The sequence below is a fragment of the Phacochoerus africanus genome, chromosome 3, assembly GCF_016906955.1.
Source record: "Phacochoerus africanus isolate WHEZ1 chromosome 3, ROS_Pafr_v1, whole genome shotgun sequence".
NCBI lineage: Eukaryota > Metazoa > Chordata > Mammalia > Artiodactyla > Suidae > Phacochoerus > Phacochoerus africanus.
In genome coordinates this window covers 122,170,417-122,188,899 of record NC_062546.1, presented here as the reverse complement: position 1 = coordinate 122,188,899, position 18,483 = coordinate 122,170,417, and the positions used below count along the sequence as shown (strand labels likewise).

General features: G+C 45.5%; 1 protein-coding gene across 11 annotated transcripts in view; it reads right to left on the bottom strand.

Moving 5' to 3' along the window:
- Positions 1-18,483, bottom strand: part of OCA2 (OCA2 melanosomal transmembrane protein) — a 193,714-nt gene that overhangs the window by 121,526 nt on the left and 53,705 nt on the right. For 10 of the 11 annotated variants that reach the window (XM_047772579.1, XM_047772573.1, XM_047772577.1 and 7 more), the window contains 9 exons: positions 18,088-18,160; positions 15,841-16,001; positions 12,950-13,032; positions 11,312-11,465; positions 9,011-9,082; positions 7,481-7,546; positions 4,135-4,191; positions 3,733-3,857; positions 1,286-1,424 (listed from right to left, as the gene is read on the bottom strand). In XM_047772579.1, coding sequence (XP_047628535.1) covers positions 1,286-1,424; positions 3,733-3,857; positions 4,135-4,191; positions 7,481-7,546; positions 9,011-9,082; positions 11,312-11,465; positions 12,950-13,032; positions 15,841-16,001; positions 18,088-18,160 — 930 coding nt within the window. The remainder of the gene's footprint in view (positions 1-1,285; positions 1,425-3,732; positions 3,858-4,134; positions 4,192-7,480; positions 7,547-9,010; positions 9,083-11,311; positions 11,466-12,949; positions 13,033-15,840; positions 16,002-18,087; positions 18,161-18,483) is intronic. The other variant, XM_047772572.1, reaches the window with a different exon arrangement.

The following is an 18,483-nucleotide window of genomic DNA, read 5'->3' as shown; positions in this document are numbered from 1 at the left end:
GGTTTTCCAGGGCAACTAGGAAGGATTAAAGTTTAGCCAAAGTATCTACATTATGTCCTGAATCTCTAGAATGTGGTTGGCCTACAAAATGGCCATCAACAACTTAGAGTCATGAACTTTCAAAGGCTTAAATATTTTTATGAAAGATAGCACACATACACAAATATAAAGACACACTTCACAGGCACACATGCATAAACAAATCATCTCTAATAAATGACACCAATTTGGAAGCATTTTTACTGATACTTCAGAGAAGAGATACTGAGAAAATTCTAATGACCAAAGAATGACAAATGAAAATTAAGTATATAATTTAATTTTAACTCTAAGGTATGTAAAATACTATTTACACTCTTTTCACTTTTTTTTTTTCTTTTCAGGGCCGTACCCATAGCAAATGGAAGTTTCCAGGCTAGGGGTTCAATTGGAGCTATAGCAGCCAGTCATAGCCACAGCCACAGCCATGACAGTCCAAGCCACGTCTGGGACCTACACCACAACTCACAGCAATGCCAGATCCTTCACCCACTGAGCGAGGTCAGGGATCAAACCCGCATCCTCATGGATCCTAGTTGGGTTCCTTACCACCTAGCTACACATGACGGGAACTCCTGCACTCTCTTTAATACTTTGTTTTTATTTTAATGTATCAAGAAATTATATATTAATATTTATAAGAGCTTCAAAAAAATCCCTAAAGACTTTCATTTTCTGACCTTTTTTTTAAAAATCTGGTGTTCCTGTCATGTCTCATCTGTAGCAAACCCGACTAGTATCCATGAGGATGCAGGTTCAATCCCTGGCCTCACTCAGTGGGCTGAGGATCCAGTGTTGCTTCAATTCGACCCCTAGCCTGGTAACCTCCATATGCCACCAGTGTGGCTCTAAAAAAGCAAAAAAAAAACAAAAATAAACAAACAAAAAAGTAAGTTCTTCATCAATGTATTCATTCACCTCAGTTGAAAAGTGAGAGAGGACAGATTATTTATCCTGAATACTAGTTGAAAAAGACTAGTTCCAATTAATTATTTCCAATTAATACAATTAGTTCCAATTAATACAATACACTACAACTAAGTAGAAAATATAACCATTTTCTTAAAGATTTATCAGAATGGGAATGAAATCAATTCAGACCACTTAATTCTACATTAGAGGGTCAGCCAGCTAGCCTCCTGCTCTCAGATGACCAACAGCACTTCATATGAAGTGGTGACATCCACATTGCCAGTAGGTTGGGGTCTATATTTACTGGAAGCAACATTGTTACATTGATACATACCATCTTCCTCAATTCCTGGTTGGAAACAATAATGACATTTGGCGGGTCCCCAATGGCAGTGGCAGCTCCTCCAATATTTGTGAAGATCACCTCTGCAATCAGGACTTGTCTTGGATCGAGGTTGAGCACCTCACACAATCTGTCATAAATGGAGGAAAGCGAAAAATCCCTCTATTCATACTGTAAAAGACCCACATACCACCTAAATATCTGAAAATATTGTACAAGGAAGGCACATACATGAGTATGCGTGCACACACACACATACCCACCAATGAGAAAGGCACTTCTTAAGGATAAACAATGACAACAGTGCTCCAAAGGTACAGGATACAGTTGACTCTCAGGATTAGATTTCTCTGACAGTCAATGTACAAGCCATCTGAACCATCCATGTCAAATGTACCCCCTCCATGTCTCCCCCAGGTCTGGAGGAAGCATGCTGGTGCATGTCCCCAGATGAACATGCCTTGGCCATCAGCCCTCCCAAGTCAGGGTGCAGCCAGGGCAGAAAGCACCCAGTGGCTCACACCACACCTGCCAACTGAGCTCTTTCCCCACTTTCCCGTCCTCAAATGCTCAGCTCCTATGCTTAATTCTAACAAAGAGCACACACTCTATAGTAATGGTTCTCCACCTTGGTCACACACTAGATTTGTCTGGGAACTGTCAAAGTCCTGCTGCCCAGACCACCACACTTCAGTTCAGAGCATGGCCAGCAGCTCATCTGAGGGGGACTGGTCTACAGAGCCCTGTAGAAGCTAAGAAGGGAGTAGTGTATGAGGACCGGGGACAGAAGTGTATCCAAAAAAGATGATCGGACCTCAATCCCCAGCAGTAGGAGCTGCTCTCAGTTGAGGAAACCCCAGCATCTGCTTCTAGCAAGAAAAGGGATTAGTGTGTGTTAATCAACAATGCCAGACCTAGCTGTTTAATGCTAAGGACTAACATTACTCAATCCAGACAAAGGCAGAAGAAGTGTAACTAAGTTTATAGAGTCGAGAAGAATATGGTAGTATAAACAGTGAGTCTGAGCACACCAACACTTCAACCTTGAAAGATGCAATTTTAGATTAATAAATGGAACTGCTATTCTCACATACAATTACAAAGCCAATTTCTGGAATAGTGAGGACATAAATAAACCCCAGCATGGCTGAGACCACCCTCAGCTGTCCGGGCGGTATAAGGATGTGAGGAATGTGAGTGGCACCATCAGAGCACAGTGACCTGCTGGAACCTGGCCCATTGTGCAATGGTTTTCAAACCAGTGTCAGCAGCAGAGCTGCCCTGCTTGGAGGGGATGGGTGTGGACTACCTCTTGCCCCCTGAGGTGTCCCGGGGCAGGACTGGTTTTGGCATATGCTATAGTTAACACATCCCACCCCCCATTTATCCTAGGAGGAAACCTGGGTCCTGGGAGCTGATAAGCCCTCTGTGCAGAAAGGCCAAGTCCAGGGTCCCTAGAGCCAAACCCACAGTTGCATGTGGCCCATGACAATGCCACCAAGTTTGCAGAAGCCTGAGCAACAGACTATCTCTTGACACACTAGACCAATCCACAAGGTGCTTCCCACTCCCTGCTCCTCTCTGCCCTTCTCTCCCCCAACCCCTACACTCAAAGCCACTCTACCTCTGCAGGTTACTACTCTTCCAACACCAAAGTCATCACTCAGAATTTGTCCTGAGCCCTGGCAGTACCCCATGCTGGTAACATTGAACTACCCCATGCTGGTAACATTGAACTTGCTATATCTCATGCCTCTTGTGCAGGAGGACCTCTTGTCTGGCAGAATCCTTAGAACACTAGTTTGAATGAATCCCTTTGATGGTAACCTAAAAGTGACATGTCTAAAGGCCATCACTATCTAGCTTCCCAGCAACCAACAGGCTTAGTCTCCTGTGTCCCCTTAGTCTCCCCAGGACCAGCCAGCACCAGCACATGATGGGTCTAGGCAGGGGAACACCATGATATGCTGGGAAGCATCCTTAAAACAAAGAACATAAATCTAGATACAAGTGTAGGTCAATATTCTTGGAAGTGGCTGCACAATGAAGGCTGAAGCCCAAGCCCCAGGAGGCGCCAGCTGATTGGCCTGTGGTGAATTAGGAGGAATTAAAGGGAGCAAAATGGAATCAAACTGAATTTTTCTTTCCCAAAGTTAGTTTGCTAGGCCCTGGCAGGACAGGTCCTGTGACCACCCCCCTAGTCCACCCACAAAGTACCTTCCAGAGCAGGATGGCAGCTCCCCTCCCCCTCTGACTTAGCACCCCACAGCAGGAGCTTCTGTAGCCACCACTGTGGCTATTACTGCCATGCACACAGAGCCACAGTCCCCAAGGGTGTGCGGGCTGGACCCCAGCACATGGATGGAGGACAAGGTCAGCAGCCAGTGTGTGCTGCCATGAGCCTGGCCTTGATGCCCACATGGGGCCACTCTGCACACCTTATGGTCACAGGAGTGAAGAGGAGTGCCGTGGTAACGTTGTCCAGGAAGGCAGAAAGGACAGCAGCAATGAGACACAGCATGATGATCATGGCCCACACTCTTCCCCGGGACAGTTGGTATGCCTGGGACGCAGAAAAGAAGAAGCTAGGACCAGTGACACTGAAGAACAGATGTAAGTTTTCATTAGGGACTCAAAGAACTAGGAGTCTAAATAAACACTGCATGATGGATTAAAACTTAGACCAATGGACTCCTAAATCTGCTGAGATGAGGGATTGATGGGTGGACCTGGAAATTCTAAATCCATCTTGGCCTATTTTATTCACTATTAAATAGGTAATGGCATAAAAATAAACATGTAAATTAATACATAAATATTAAATGCCACATCAAGCCTACCTTTACAGCACAGTAATCAAAAAATCCAGTTTCTGAAAATATGGCTACTAAGATCATCTGTGGGGAAAAGAGAAAGGAGACAAGGAGAGTGTTTCATCAGCACACGATTCTAAAGCGACATCTCAGTGGCAACTTACAAATCTGAGTTCTGGCCTTTGCATGAAAACTGCCACCTCATTAAGCCTCTAACCCTCTTGCTGAGTGTTGTCCAGTTCCTAACTCCCCAAGTGAGCCCTTGCTAGTGAGCTCTGTATCTGTCCAGGGACATGTGCCCAAGGTACATTATCACCCCATCTGATCTTCATAGCAAACACGTGTGTTCTTATTATTCCGTCTTACAGACCAGGAAACTGGTGGACAGAAATGGGAGGTGACTTGCTTGCTGTCACAAAGCTACCAACAGGGAAGGAAATGGGCCAGAATGTGGCCTTCTGTACCAAAACATCCACATAAGTAACAATTAAATGTTTTAAGGCTTTTATTTATTTATTTATTTATTTTGTCTTTGTTGTTGTTGTTGCTATTTCTTGGGCCGCTCCCGCGGCATATGGAGGTTCCCAGGCCAGGGGTCCAATCGGAGCTGTAGCCACCGGCCTACGCCAGAGCCACAGCAACACAGGATCCGAGCCGCGTCTGCAACCTACACCACAGCTCACGGCAACGCCAGATCGTTAACCCACTGAGCAAGGGCAGGGACTGAACCTGCAACCTCATGGTTCCTAGTCAGATTCGTTAACCACTGCGCCACAACGGGAACTCCTGTTTTAAGGCTTTTAAACTGGGCTAAATTTTGTTTCCTGATTTAATTAATGTAACATGTCTGTCACCACTTTGATCAAGACAAGCAAATAAGAGCAGTCACATTAAAATGATTATGCTCTGGGTTCTGTATGAGCCCAGAAGACCTACTCACTCAGATGTTCCTACTGATGACAGTGACAGTGACCACCAGCCATCCGAGAGAGCAACAAAAAGTAATGTCCCATTTATTCTAGGTCTAATCAATAAAACATTTCTTTTTCTTTCTTTTTTTTTTTTTTTTTTTGGTCTTTTTAGGGCTGCACCTGTGGCATATGGAAGTTCCCAGGCTAGGGGCTGAATCAGAGCTGCAGCTGCTGGCCTATATCACAGTCACAGAAACACCATATCCAAGCTGTATCTGCCACCTACACCACAGTTCACAGAAACACCAGACCCTTAACCCACTGAGCAAGGCCAGGGATCAAACCCAAGCCCTCATGGATGCTAATTGGGTTCATTACCACTGAGCCATGACAGATACTCCAATAAATAAGACATTTCAACCAGCCCGAACTTTCTGGAAGATTCTCTATTCTCCTCCCTTAGATGGTAATGTACCACATGTTGTAAAAAAGTTATTTTAATTCTCTGTACTGACCTCTGAATGCCTTGTTCCTTGTAAGGTTGTGAAAATTCAACAGAATTTATGTAGAAAATAGTGGGATAAATATTTGTCTTTCGAATAAACCATGCAAAACGAACCAAAAAAAGTTCAAAATTTAATTAGACTCAAAATTATCTAATTAATTTTGATTTCTTTTGATATCAAAATTTAAATATCTACCTTGTCCAGAGTGACCATTAAGGTTTATCCTAACCCAAATGGCCACTGTGAGGCCATTTGTAGAAATGTGGTGCTTCACATACCAAAGGAAGCTTCACATAAACATGGACATGTAGGGACTATCTGGTCTTCCATTGTCATGGGGAAGCTATTCTACATGTCTGCTGCCAGAACCACCCAAGAGAGACTGGAACTCAGGGACCGGGTAAGTGGCCCCATGGGTAGTTGCCTAGCATGAAATAGGGTGGGAAAGGTACGAGTTTGGTTATATAGACTCTCTGTGCATCCTCTCCCCCAAAAGTCTAGAATCACAGAACCATGTTGAACAGATTCCAACTGAGAACAAACAATTAACTATTAATATACTGAAATCCTAACACTCCCCCAAGTAGCTCCAAATGTGACTATATTAAGAAGGTAATTAAAGTGAGGCCTTAATCCAATATGATTGGTATCCTTACAAGAAGAGGAGAGGACAGCATATTCACAATAGTCAAGACATGGAAACAATCTAAATATCCATTGACAGATGGGCAGATAAAGAAAACATCATATATACATATGTGTGTGTGTATTATAGAATATTACTCAGCCATAAAAATGAAAGAAATAATGCCATTTGAGAGCAGTAATGAGGATACAGACATGTTCAGAGGGACAATCATGTGAGAACACAGGGAGAGGATGATCGTCTGCAAGGCAAGGAGCAAAGCCTCGGGAGAAACCAGCCCTGCCAACACCTTGATCTCGGACTTGCAGCTTCCAGAACTGTGAGTAAAGAAATACATTTCTGTTGTTTAAGCTCCCCAGTCTGTGCTACTTTAGTATGTAAGCCCCAGCAAACTAATACACTAACCATTTACATTTTTAAAAAACTTACTTTATAGGACAGTTGGTATACCTTCCTTCTTTCTTCTGTGTGCATAAAACATATATACTTTTCAGGACCCAATACAAATGTGAGCTCCTCCATGAAGCCTGTGTTCAGAGCATTGACCTGCCTCCCACACTCCACTGCAGAGGGGGTGGCTAGTTAGGCTCACAGTGAAGCCTAGAGCAGCAATGCCTTAGAAATGAGGACATACAGTGACCTGCTTTACAAAGGATGAATCTTCTAGCCCTGAGAAGGAATACCCTCTTTGAGTCACTTAGCTGCTGTGGGGATCTGTTTAAGAACACATGAGCCATTCCCACTGCTGTCCAGACTGTTGTCAAATGCCATTTATTCGAGTTAAATTTGTATACGCCTGATGTTCCACACTAGCCCACTAGGTGTCCTCAAGTTTCCTTCCTACAAGTTGATTTGATAACATACTCCGTGGCACACAGTCAAGTGGCCACTTAACAATGTCTGATAAATTAGCAAACTTACATACTTACTTAGGGACAATTTCTTCATTTCTTCCTTTATCCAGAGAATTAAAGACACTTTTCCAATCACTGAAAAACTTACATGGTTCATTTATTTAGGATATTGCATTTTATATTTTAAGGACAATAACTCAAAAAAACTGCTAAATTTTCTAAATGGCCAGATTATTTCACTGACAGACAAGCCTTAGACTGAAAACTTCCAGCTAACTAACCAGAGCACCAGTCCCATTCCTCCTCAAGAGAAATTACCAAGACCCACATAAACATTTTTCAATCAAGCCCTGTCAAGTGGCACAGTGCCTTTAAGAATTAGCCGCAGCAGCAAAAGAGAAGGTTCCAGGTTACAGCACACTTGGGGCCCTGTCCCACTGGAGGGACTATCATTACCATGCCAAACAGCAGGGCCAGGGTCTCAAAATCAATCCACTCCACCACCTGGGGCAGGGTAGGTCTCTGAAATCAAAGCACAAAGTTTCCAATTAGTCCTGGGCATCATCTTCCAGGTGATGAGCTATAAACATGTGCTTCCCTTTATAGCAAAACTACTCAGGGGGCTACAATCGAAAATCACACCACCTGCTTGTCTTTGAAATTGGATTTATCACCAATGAAAAACACTCATGATCCAAAGCATCATTAATGTCAAACCTACACACTTAGCAATAAGAAGGGCAGGTGCTTAGGCTCCATCCCTGTCCCCGTAGGGAGGGTAGGATCATGAGGAACCAGCAGCATAGACTGGGAAGGGAGGGCAGTTGGAGAGCCTGGTGGTTGGAAAAGAACTGCATGGCCGTCCAGGGAAGTTCCTGCAGCACAAGTCATGCGCCATGTCAATGACTTCTAAAATTAAATAACTACTACTACACTACACCTTAACAGTTAAGAAAGGTAATGTATGTGTCAGTTTTAGGATTCTGGGACATTTTACTCTCAGGGTTGGTATTTGTTTATACCAACTCAGGCCACAAAAAGGGAAAAAAAAACAATAACTGCACATAGCCCCACACACATTTTTAAACCAGTTTTTATTCTTTGCTTGACTGAATGGCCTGTAGGAGCAGTTTTTAGAATAATCCCTGGAATTCTACAGAGTTGTGCTCAATCCCAGCTGTATGTGGCTACCTTGGTCAGTTTCAGCATTGCTCTTCAAGTAATTCTGGGCCTCCATCCCCAGTGGGCCTCTCTTGCTTCCCTACATTCATTCTGATGTCCCTGGAGGATGAACCATGCTCAAGATAGTGAGGGGCTGCTATCACCCACCACCAACAGGTGCCACCACTGACTTCCTGGATGTCTGCAGGAAAGAACTCTGACCTCACTGTTGCCTTCCTCTCCACTCTGGCCAGGATAGCCTCCTCTAGTTTCCAAGGACTGACAGCACACAGGCTCTAACACCACTCGGTTGCATGGCCTGGGCAAACAAGTGACCACCCTGAGCCTTTCCTCGGCTAGGGTGGAGAATGACACCATTGGAATGTGTGTGATGAAGTCAAATGTCAATTAGTCATCAACACTGTAAAGTTTGTTAGCTCATGCCTCTAGAGGGAAATGAGAAAATAGTATACAAAAAAAAATTTAAATCAGAGTTTCCACTGTGGCCCAGCAGCAACAAACCCGACTATTGAGGATCCAGGTTCAATCCCTGGCCTCATTCAGTGGGTTAAGGATCTGATGTTGCTGTGAGCTGTGGTATAGGTCACAGATGCAGCTCGGATCCTGCATTGCTGTGGCTGTGCTGTAGGCCGGCAGCTGCAGCTCCGATTGGATCCCTAGCCTGAGATGCATATGCTGCAGGTGCAGCCCTAAAAAACAAAAAACAAAAATTAAAATCACTAGCTAACACCTATTTTTGGACTTGTCTTTAAATCTGACATTCTATTGAGTGCTAAGCCTTTGATTCAAAATATTACAACTTACGTCACCAATCACAGCCAGTGCTGCTAATGCTGCAAGGGAACCCAACATAGCCGCCAGTGTTCTATGAACGATCTAGAAAGAAACACGAGAAATTACTGTAACTGAGCAGGACCCTATGGGCCTTCCTGGGGCATATCCTTCCCCCATATCCTCTGCTTTAGCTCCTCTCTGAAATATAACATGTATCTTGTTGGAGGTTTATGGGAACATTGTGAACTGACCTCTGTGGACAGCTACAAGAACAAAGGATTTCTGCACCATCCAATCAACCATGCCCTCCCCTCACCTTGCCTTTTAAGAATGCTTTACAATTCTGATTGTGGGAGTTAGGGATATTTGAGGGGCATGAGCCAGTCATCTCCTTGCCTGGCCCTGCAATAAACCTTTCTCTGCTCCAAACTCCAACAGACTCACGCTAACATTATTGCATTCTAATCCACAGGGGTTTAAAAGGCACAGAAGCTTGTACTGGTATTAGCATAATAGGGAACAACAAATCTGACTCCATATTGGGTCTGTTTCTAAGCAAAGGATTGAGGAAACCACCTGAATGCTCTTAGCAAAGTGAAAGAGGAAAAAAAAATGACTTAAAGATGGAACTAGTAATCAAAATGGAAGCAGAGCTTAAAAATTTGGCCTGTCTAAATGGAAACTCATGAGAATTTACACAAAAAGACATGGCCAAATCTGATAAGATATTAATAAAGATCTGCAACCCCAGCAGAAGCCAAGAGTTAGTTAACATCAAGACAATGGGGAGACCAGTCGGCCATCTCAGCAGAAGCGGATACCTACTGTCTAAGACAATCAAAGAATAACACTGAAGGCATCTCAGAGATCACCAGGGCTGCTCCTCCCATCACAGGCCTGAAGGGCAAGGGCCTGCATGGCAGAAAGACTACAAAGGAAGGGCCATTGATGCCTGGTGACGCTTCACACTGTAAGTTCCAGCACCCAGTGCACCCAGCAAAGCACAGGGGGTATGGCTAGTTCCACCTAGATTTTGAAGGATGGAACCACCTTGAGCCTTAGGCTTTTGACCCAGACATAGGGCAGCCGAGAGCATGGGACAGGGAAGGATAGCAGTGAGTTCTAGGCTTCCCCAGTTGTGCAGGACACAGCTGGAGAACCCACTTCTCTCCCCCAGCACCAGTGCACTCAGGCAGGGCCTCCGTGACTACAAGGAGGGTGGTCAGGAGGAGTCAAATGAGAACATCAAAGGGCACTGAAGGAACACAGTTCCTGCTGACTGCACTCGGCACTTCAGCAGGAAGTCTGACCACAAATCTCTGGGAGAAACTCACGCTAGGATCTCTCCAAGGCTTGCAGACACACCTAACACCCTTCTATTTCCTCTCATTGCAAAATAGCTCCTTTGTACGTGCCCACTGTGTGATGGTGAGAGCACCCCTGGTCAAGAGTAAATGCAGTGCTGCCAGTAAACAGGCCTGGTCTATGGCCAAGAGAGAACTAGAGCTGTAGCACCATCTCCTAGAAGACACAAGAGAGATTTCCAGCAGCCAGCCTTGTGAGCTGTAGGAACCAAGGAGGTTACAAACCCTGCCATGAAAAGAAGCAAGAAGAATGCAGCAGGAGTGTCCATACCAGGTGAGCTAAGAGAAAGCCTCAGGTATAAGAGCACCAGCAAACAGTATGAGCCACCTGAATACAACTAGTGAAGACTGGAAGAGGTATCTGTAACTTAAAGTAAGAAAGCAGCAATGCAAAACTATAAGGAACATGAAAAATTAAGGAAATGTGTCATCACCAAAGATAAAAAATTCTATAATTACTGAACTCAAAGGCATAGAATTTTGCTATCTAGCTGATAAAAAAAGAAATACTAAATTTATGGGACATGAGATCATTTGTGAAAAGCCTCCTTAAATGAGTTGATAAACATTAACAGATAATAACAATCTTTCCCACATGTAGTCCAAGGTCCCCCAGGCCCTTATCACATGCACACAATCCTATGAAGTAGATGGGGATATTTGACTGTGCCCATCTCACAGAGGAAGATCCTGAGACTCAGAGAGATTCACCACCTGTCCCCTCAGGGTCAGACTTTGTGCAAGTGGAAAACTCATCTTGGATATGTTAATTGCCAAGATTCAGAAAATATTCCAGTACAGAGCAATTTTCTACCTGGAATGGGGAAAATGTTACTTTCTAGGAAAGAAAGAGTATTTCAATTTAATTAAGAAGCAAGCCAGAACCCATCCCTAGTGCCTAGTATGTTAAAATACTATACTTACTTGTGGGCACAGATAAACCCAGGAGAGCAGGCAGGCAAGTTACCTCAAATATAATCAGCACATAGACCCCAGCAAGGATGACCGCAGCAATGGTCACTTGTGCTTCAATGCTTGCACGGAGGTACTGATGAGCCATCAAAAGAGGAACAATCTGGGTCTGCTGGAGGGAGGCTCGAATGTTGATGGAAACAGGCTCTCTGCAGAATGAAGCAAAGATCTTACCAATGGTAAGGGAAACAGACTAGACATTATCCATCAGTGCTTGCTCCCTCTATGTCCTTCCCAACACCAGTCATCCATGGCCGTAACCAGAACTGGAACTGATTTCAGAGTGATCTACACAATGCCTGACCTGGCAGATATGCAGCACCAAGCGCTGACGAGCTCCGTGAGATACAGGCACAGCCTCCCCCTGGCTGGCCCTCTGATATAGCTCCTGAGTCCCCATCAGGCCGTACCCACCTGAATGCAGCCACCTCTCCAACAACCAACAGTGACCAGGGATGTCACAGTGGTTCTAGCCATTTAATTCTCCCTCTTCCGCCTCACTACACACCTGATTGCTTTACCTGCTAACAAATAGCAAAGCCAATTATTCTCACATGTCAGGGATGAGGAAAAGGGCCATATGCACCATGAGAACAGGTAGACAAGTTGTCACCAGTGGTGGGAAAGCACCAGGAATAAGAAGCATTTAAGTCATTAACAGTATGTGGCCTGGGGAAACAGAAACACCTTCAGTAACATTCAGTTACTGAGACCATACAGTAATGGTTCCAGGCTGAACTGTGTCCTCGAAGTCACGTGTGGACATCCCCACCCTCTGTACCTCAGAATGTGACTGCATTTCGAGACAAGGTCTTTATAAGGGTGATTAAGTCAAAAACTGCATGGGCCCTAATCTGGTATGATTGATGTCCTTATAAGAAAAGGAGTTAGGGAAATGCCCATTGTGGCTCAGCGGATTAAGAATCTAACTAGTGTGCACAAGGATGTGGGTTCAACCCTGGTCTCGTTCGGTGGGTTAAGGATCCCGTGTTTCCACAAGCTGTCGTGTAGGTCACAAACATGGCTCAGGTCTGGCGCTGCTGTGGCTGTGGCATAGGGCGGCAGCTGCAACTCTGATTTGACCCTTAGCTTGGGGAACTTCCACAGGCTGCAGGTGCTTCCCTAAAAAGAAAGAAAAAAAAGGAATTTGGGGCACAGACATGTACAGAAGGAAGTCCACGTGAGGGCACAGGGAAAAGACGCCAAGGAGAGGGGCCTCAGGAGAGACACACCCTGTTGACAGCTTAAGGAAATAAACTTCTACTAAGTCATTCAGTCTGTGGTATTTGTTACAGCAGGCCTAGAAAACTCAATAACCAAGAGTATGAGCTTAATACAGGATGGCATTAAAGAAAAAGAGAATCCTAAAATTTCCTAGAATTCCCCACGGCACAGCTTCATGTTAATGAATTTAAAGCAGGAGCTAAAAAACATCACTTGCTTCAAAGTGGGCCCTCTCACTTATGATGCCCAGCTGCAGCCTCATGCTCACTTGCCTTTACAAGAGGAGCACCTCGTCCAAGCCCGTAATTGGCCTGCCATTCACCCAAAAGCCAGAATCCCATGGGTCATACTTCTCTAGGGGAGCATGTCCCACAGAAGCCTCCCCAAGACCTCAGTCACCAAGACCCACCTGCTCAGAACCTCAAAGATCCTGCTCATCACCGTGTGCTCGCCTCCACTTGGATTTAAAAATATCGTCCAGTTATGAGTGACCTAAAAAAGTTGAAGCATGAAATCCTGGTAAGGTTTTGAACCTAGGCCGTCATGTGGGGTCCAGCACTCACTGTTCAATGTAGGTGCTTGTTTCAAATAAGAAAAGGAGAAAGGGGAGCAGGAGGCATTTTCACACAGAGACATCAGAGCAGCCAGGTGGCATGCAGCTGGAAACATCCACAATTGGAGGGCTTTGTTTTAAAAAAAGAATACGGAAGTACAAACACTGAATTCATGTACAGAGGCACAAAGGTGTAGAAGTAAATATGATCTATTAAGAGAAAAGGGAGTTCCCATCATGGCGCAGTGGCTAACGAATCCAACTAGGAACCATGAGGTTGAGGGTTTGATCCCTGGCGTCGCTCAGTGGGTTAAGGATCCAGTGTTTCTGTGATCTGTGGTGTAGGTCGCAGACTCGACTTGGATCCAGCATCGCTGTGGCTCTGGCATAGGCCAGTGGCTACAGCTCCGATTCAACCCCTAGCCTGGGAACCTCCACATGCCGCAGGAAGAGCCCCTAGAAAAGGCAAAAAAACAAACAAACAAAAAAAAAAAAAGAGAGAGAGAGAAGGAGGCGTTCTCTTGCGGCCCAGTGGGTTAAGGATCTGCCGTTGTCACTGCAGCAGTTCAGGTCACTGCTGTGGCACAGGTTCAATGTCTGGCCCAAGAACTTCTACAAGTAGCAGGCGCAGCCAAAAAAAAAAAAAAAGAGAGAGAGAAAAGTGTTCCCTTGTGGCTCAGTGGGTTAAGGATTCAGCATTGTCATTGTTGTGGCTCTGGTTATAGAAGAGGCACAGGTTCAATCTGTGGCTGAAAAATTTCTATAAGCTACAGATGCAGCAAAAACAAACAAACAACAAAAAACACCTGGAGTTCCCACTGTGGCAGGTGAGTTTAGGATCAAAATGCATGGGCTCAGGTCACTATGGAGCTTTGTTTTGATCCCTGGCCCAGTGCAGTGGGTTAAAGGATCCAGCATTGCTGCAGCTTTGACATAGGTAGCAGCTTGGATTCAAGCCCTGGCTCAGGAACATCCACATGCTGAGGGTGTGGCCATGCAAGGAAAAATGAGAGGGAAAAGAAAATCACTGTGCATTACTGGAGACTTGGTGTCTTCTGAGCCCTCTGAGGCAACTGACAAGAAAAGGTTGCTTAGAATTGCTTTGTGTTTACAAACTAGAGGCAGAAAACTCTTCACACCCAGGTCACAGGAGCCTGTGGAAAGGAGGGTCCCAGGAAGAGCTTCCTTTGCTGCTGGCCAGTGTGCCCACAGGTCCTTATCAGGAACAGGGGAGTGGAGAAGCCAGCTGAGCAGGGCCAGACATGCACAGGGACAGAGGGTCTGGCTGGGCAGAGGTAGGTGGCCTATCTGACCAGCCAGGGAACTTTCAGTGGGAGGACAGAAGCCTTGCCACCCACAAATCATAAAGGAAATTGACAACAGGAACTCTGAAATTGGTCAAAGTATGAATGAAAGATCAAAATTTCTCTTAAAAGTTCTGTGTCTAGAAAGTGTATCAGAAAAAAACCTTCCAGTAAACGTCTCCAGTGTTCTTTGGGTTTCTGGAGCAGGGATGCTCCATACAGACCCAAGGGCAGGCAACTAGATCAGCAGGCTGCAAAAGGTCATGGCCTCCTCCACACAAGGTCACAAGAGGGGCAGACAGCAGATGGAAGTGCACCACCTTGTTTTCACCAAGGAGCCCTTGTGCTGCCTGTGGGGAAGCTAAGTTTATGTCTTAAGATCATGGCAAGAGCAACCTGTTTAGAATATTGGTGCTGCACCAACCACTGCCCATGAAACTGCAGTCTTGTTCCTTGTGAGATTTTGGCTCAGGGGACTCTGTTCTGCATGGCAGAAAAATGCTGTAACTCTTCAGATACCCCATTTTGGATGGCACAGCCTTATGTGCAGCAGGATTTCCTTCTATGAATTATAATAGGGAAAACCCAGGAACTAGGGACATGACTTCATATAGAAGTCACCATGACAATCTAGGAAAGTCACTAAGGTCAGGACTTGGGGGACAAGTAAGGATGCATGCAGAGAAAGGGGCCAGTCCTTGTCTGGGCTCTGGGACATGGTGACAATGCTGGCTGGCTCTCAGCCTTCGCAGGATGTGAGCCAAAGGTTTCAGCTCAGACACTGAGCATAGGAGCCTACTGCTATAGAAGCAGATGCTCAGGGAAACCAGGCACATTCTTAACCAAAGGTCCACAAGCTCAAGAGAACCATGGTGTTGGAGTATCTTCTGTACCACGAGGTAAGCCAAGTTTAATTGCACTTTCCAATATATAATGTTTCCCTAAATTGCCCAATAAAATCACTCTGAATAAGAAAACTCGGGAAGTTCCCATTGTGGCTCAGAGGTAACGAACATGACTAGTATCCATGAGGATGCAAGTTTAATCCCTGGCCCTCCTCAGTGGGTTAAAGATATGATGTTGCTGTAAGCTGCAGTGTAGGTCACAGACAAGGCTTGGATCCTGTGTTGCTTTCTGTGGTGTAGGCTGGTGGCTACAGCTCCAATTCAACCCCTAACCTGGGAACTTACGTATGCCACAGGTGCGCCCCTAAAAAGAAAAAAAAAAACAAAACAAAACTCAAAAGCCTGACTTAACTAAAACGGTGAGAGTTTTATAACTGACTTAGAGGAAAGAGAACTAAGACAAAGCAAAAGATAGGAGCTTGCCTAAAAGTGGTGTCATTGCTTTACAGCTCCCATAAATCCATTCAAGAGGAAACTCAATTTATACAGAGATGAGATGAGTTTTTGCAATTCCTTCCAAATAACTTATAAGCATAACCTGCTGCGGCCGCCGCCGCCTGGATCCTGGAGTGTTAGCCTGGGTCACCTCCACGGCCACATGCTCTTCTTTCCCGAGATGACTTGGACCGCTGGCCACCAGGGCCCCTGCCAGGTCCACCTGGAGCAGCATGGAGTCTGCGTGGCTGCTGAGGTTCACAGCTGGGGGAACGTCAAGGTAAACCAAGGAAGGAGGGGAGGCCTGGAGTGTTACCCTGTCCCCACCCTCCCAGGGTACACCATTCTCCGAAGGTGCATGGGAAGTCCACATCCAGGCCTCCCTTCTACCTGCACCTCTGCCCTGACGTCTCCAGGCCTCTTCAGCCCCTCACTCCTGACACTCATAATTGGTTCTGCTTTGTTTAATGATGTTTCAAGTCCTCTGGTTTAATAGTTAGGTGGCTTCTCCCATCCTACTATGATCTCTGCGTCCGCTCTTGGCAGCCAGCATAAAACTCCTGTCCCAAGTCCTGGATTCATGGTAAGCAGTGGACAGGACTGCTGCCTGAATGAACAGAGGAATGCCCACAGCCGGGCCCAAATCCTACAGCACCTGGTGAGAAATCACAAGAAGAATTGAGCAGGAAATCCTAAACTGGCTAAATCAGCACAGTGCAGATATCCACGGCAGTGAGAGGGGAAGATCCTTTCAAGTGTGTGAAGAGTTCTTGGTCAGGGAAGCAAGATCAGGAAAAGAGGCTCTTTCCCCTCAAAACATAACTCCTATGGCATGTATGCCCCACCCCCACTGGCCCCCCTCTCTCCTGCATCCCACACTGGTGGGCTGCACAGATTAGGAGTCCCTGTGTCAGCAGATTCTTGCCTCTGCTGCAAGGTCAGGGGCTCCTGCCATGGCTCCCACACAGAAGCTAGGCCAGTCATTTCCCTCCAGAAAGAAAAGCTTCTGTAGGTGGAAAAGTGAATCTCAACATGATCTATGCTTTGTATGAGGGCTTCAAAGTCTTAAAGCAGCAGCTCACTTATGGGCTCTTCTTCCATGAATCCCAGCAGGTACTCACAGGGAGGATGGGCAGAAGGGGGAGATCCCTGAGAAAGTCTTAATTTGCCGGGAAGCACATCAAATCTGGTGGCCTTAGGGTAAGGTGGAACCCCAGCGGCTGGGGGCAGGTAAGAGGGGAAAGTAGCTCTACCCCTGGGGCAAGGGTGGGAACACATAGGGCCTATAGACAGATGGAGAGAGGCTGAAAAATGCCAAGGGTCTGGGGCACTGACGGTTATCATGGCAACCACAAATCACAACACAGCCAATATCTGACTAGATTTACACAACCCCCAATTCCCCACTAAAGCCCACAGAAGTTAGGGTCTGCTCATCTCTACGCTTAGAGCTGTTTACCTCGATGCTATGGACTGAATGTCAAAGTCCCCATATTCATATGTTCAAGCCCTGACCACCAGTGTGGCTGTACTTGGAGTCAGGACCTCTAAGGAAGTAACTGAAGTTAGGTGAGGTCATAGGGTGGGGCCCTGATCTGATAGGATTAGTGTCCTTATAAGAGGAGAGACTCTCACTCTCTCCACACACACCCCACACACCCATACACACTGAAGAAAGGCCCTGTGAAGACATAACAGGAACATGGCCAGAAAGACAGTCCTCACTAGAACTCAAATTGGCCCACACCCCGACCTTGGATGTCCAGCTTGCAGAATTGTGAGAAATAAATGCCTATTGTTTAAGCCACCCTGGTGTGGTATTCTGTTACCACAGAAGAGCTGGCACACTCTGTATCCACTATCATATATAACATGTCTGGCTTTTAATGACAAATTATAAGGCCTACAAAAAGGCCAGAGAGTACACAGTATAAGAAACCAAGCAATCATCAGACTCAGATGACACAGCCAAGGAAAGAACTGATGAACTTAAAGATAGGTCACAGGGATCACCTAAGCTGAAACAAAAAAAGAGGAGAGGATGTGAGGCAGAACAGAATATCAGAGAGCCACAGGAAGCCAGGCCTTAATTATGACATGCCTTTTGGCTGCTGTCACCCTTCCATGGGGAACCTCACCCCTACCCATCCACTGTAGTCTCACTAGAGCCCCCTCCCCTCTGTTCCAAAGCCTCATCTTTTATCAAACATCCTAGAGGAATAAAAAACACATGGGAAGGAGTGGTGATCACCCATACTGTGACCCTGAGCAACAGTTATAATAATTCTCCAGTCTCTTCACTTTGTGACTCAGTCGTGGTGACTGTCGGTCTCAGCACAGGTTTGGATACAATAGCTTTCCAGCGGTGACACAGCCAACAACTGCCAGAACTTTCCTTGATCTGGATACAGGCTAAATAAAATCTGTAAAAATCAGAAACACTTAGTGACATATTTGTGGTGAGAGCAATAGGATGTAAGTAACTTTGAGCACAGCTGAAAATAGGGGTATGATAATGGTGCTACTTGTGTTCAAACCTCACCAGCTCACTCTAAGTAGCTTTTCTGAGACAGTAATAGATAAAATTCTCATTCATTATACTATTTTCTGCTACTATGGGCCTTGATCATTGATATTTGCTAATTTTAAGAACTAAGGGCCCAGCCATAAAATTAAATCATCAGAGGTGGGCAAACCTGGTTTTCCCATACTGGAGAGTGTGATGGTAGGAGCATGTGCTTGTGGA